Source organism: Macrobrachium nipponense, chromosome 31 (assembly GCF_015104395.2).
Source record: "Macrobrachium nipponense isolate FS-2020 chromosome 31, ASM1510439v2, whole genome shotgun sequence".
Taxonomy (NCBI): Eukaryota; Metazoa; Arthropoda; class Malacostraca; order Decapoda; family Palaemonidae; genus Macrobrachium; species Macrobrachium nipponense.
Window position 1 is genome coordinate 70,156,022 of NC_061093.1, and position 1,007 is coordinate 70,157,028.

The following is a 1,007-nucleotide window of genomic DNA, read 5'->3' on the forward strand; positions in this document are numbered from 1 at the left end:
GAGAAAAGATGGAGGCGAGCCACGCGAGACTTGAAACGACTGCTCGAAGAGAAGGAGATAATGATCAATTTGAATGCTGCCTGGAAAATGGACACACTCAGAAAAGAAATAGCGGCAAAGACAGAAGAGAACCGAAAGCTACGAAAGGAGAATGAGGATAAAAACTCATCTATAACCATCCTGGAGAATACGGTCGTAGTTCTCGACATGGAGAAGGAGACCTTGCATCGGGATTTGAGTAAAATGGAAGATGACAGAAATCTGTCAAAAGCCCAGCTGAACAAGCAGAATGAAGACTTACAGAGACTCCGAGAAGAGAATCGGAGGAAACAGAAGAACATCGAGGTTCTTCAGAAGGAAAATGAGCTAAGGAACATAAAGCTTAATGGCTTAGAAAATGAAATCGAAGAATGCAAGCTTCAGAAACAGAGGGCTGACGAAAATTTGCAACAACTGCAACAATGTAAAGCAGAATTAGCCGAGAGAAAGGAGGAGCTCAAAGAGCTCAAAGAACAGAATGTCCAAAAGGACAGAGAAATCCTGAGACTGGGAGGTGAATGCTCCCAGATGCAAGAGGATATCATTTGTCTCTTAAAAATGGTTCAAATTTTTGCCGCAGTAAAGGGAAAAGGAAAGGAGCTGAATGAGATGACGAGGAGGAAAGTCCAACTCGAATTCGAACTCGTTGAGATGAAGGAGGAACGGAAACAGGTTGAGTTTGAAAAGATGGAGGCAATCGTGAAATTGAAGACTCCAAGAAGAAAACGTTGCAAAAGGATCACAAGATCAGATCCTTAGAAGAGCAATTCAGAATTCTTAAAATGATGCCGAATGAACAGCCTGTATTAAAAACGACAGGTGAGATGATGAAATCTCTCGATAAACCTCGATGTCTAAGGAGGCCTCAGGTCAATTGTAAAGCCCTCCACCGAAGACTGGACAGCATCGAGGAAGGAATTAATCAGGTCAGGGTAATGGAACAGACTTCAGATGGCAACAAGAGAGAG

At 42.8% G+C, this 1,007-nt stretch overlaps 1 protein-coding gene across 1 annotated transcript; it reads left to right on the forward strand.

Annotated features, from left to right (window-relative positions):
• The first annotated feature begins 207 nt into the window (after positions 1 to 207).
• LOC135206896 (uncharacterized) lies at positions 208 to 798 on the forward strand. The gene has a single exon (XM_064238376.1). The coding sequence runs from the start codon at positions 208 to 210 to the stop codon at positions 796 to 798; it is 591 nt and encodes a 196-aa protein (XP_064094446.1).
• The last annotated feature ends 209 nt before the right edge of the window (positions 799 to 1,007 follow it).

Coding starts and splice junctions, on each gene's coding strand:
- LOC135206896 (XM_064238376.1), top strand. CDS start 208: ATGGAGAAGGAGACCTTGCATCGGGATTTGAGTAAAATGGAAGATGAC.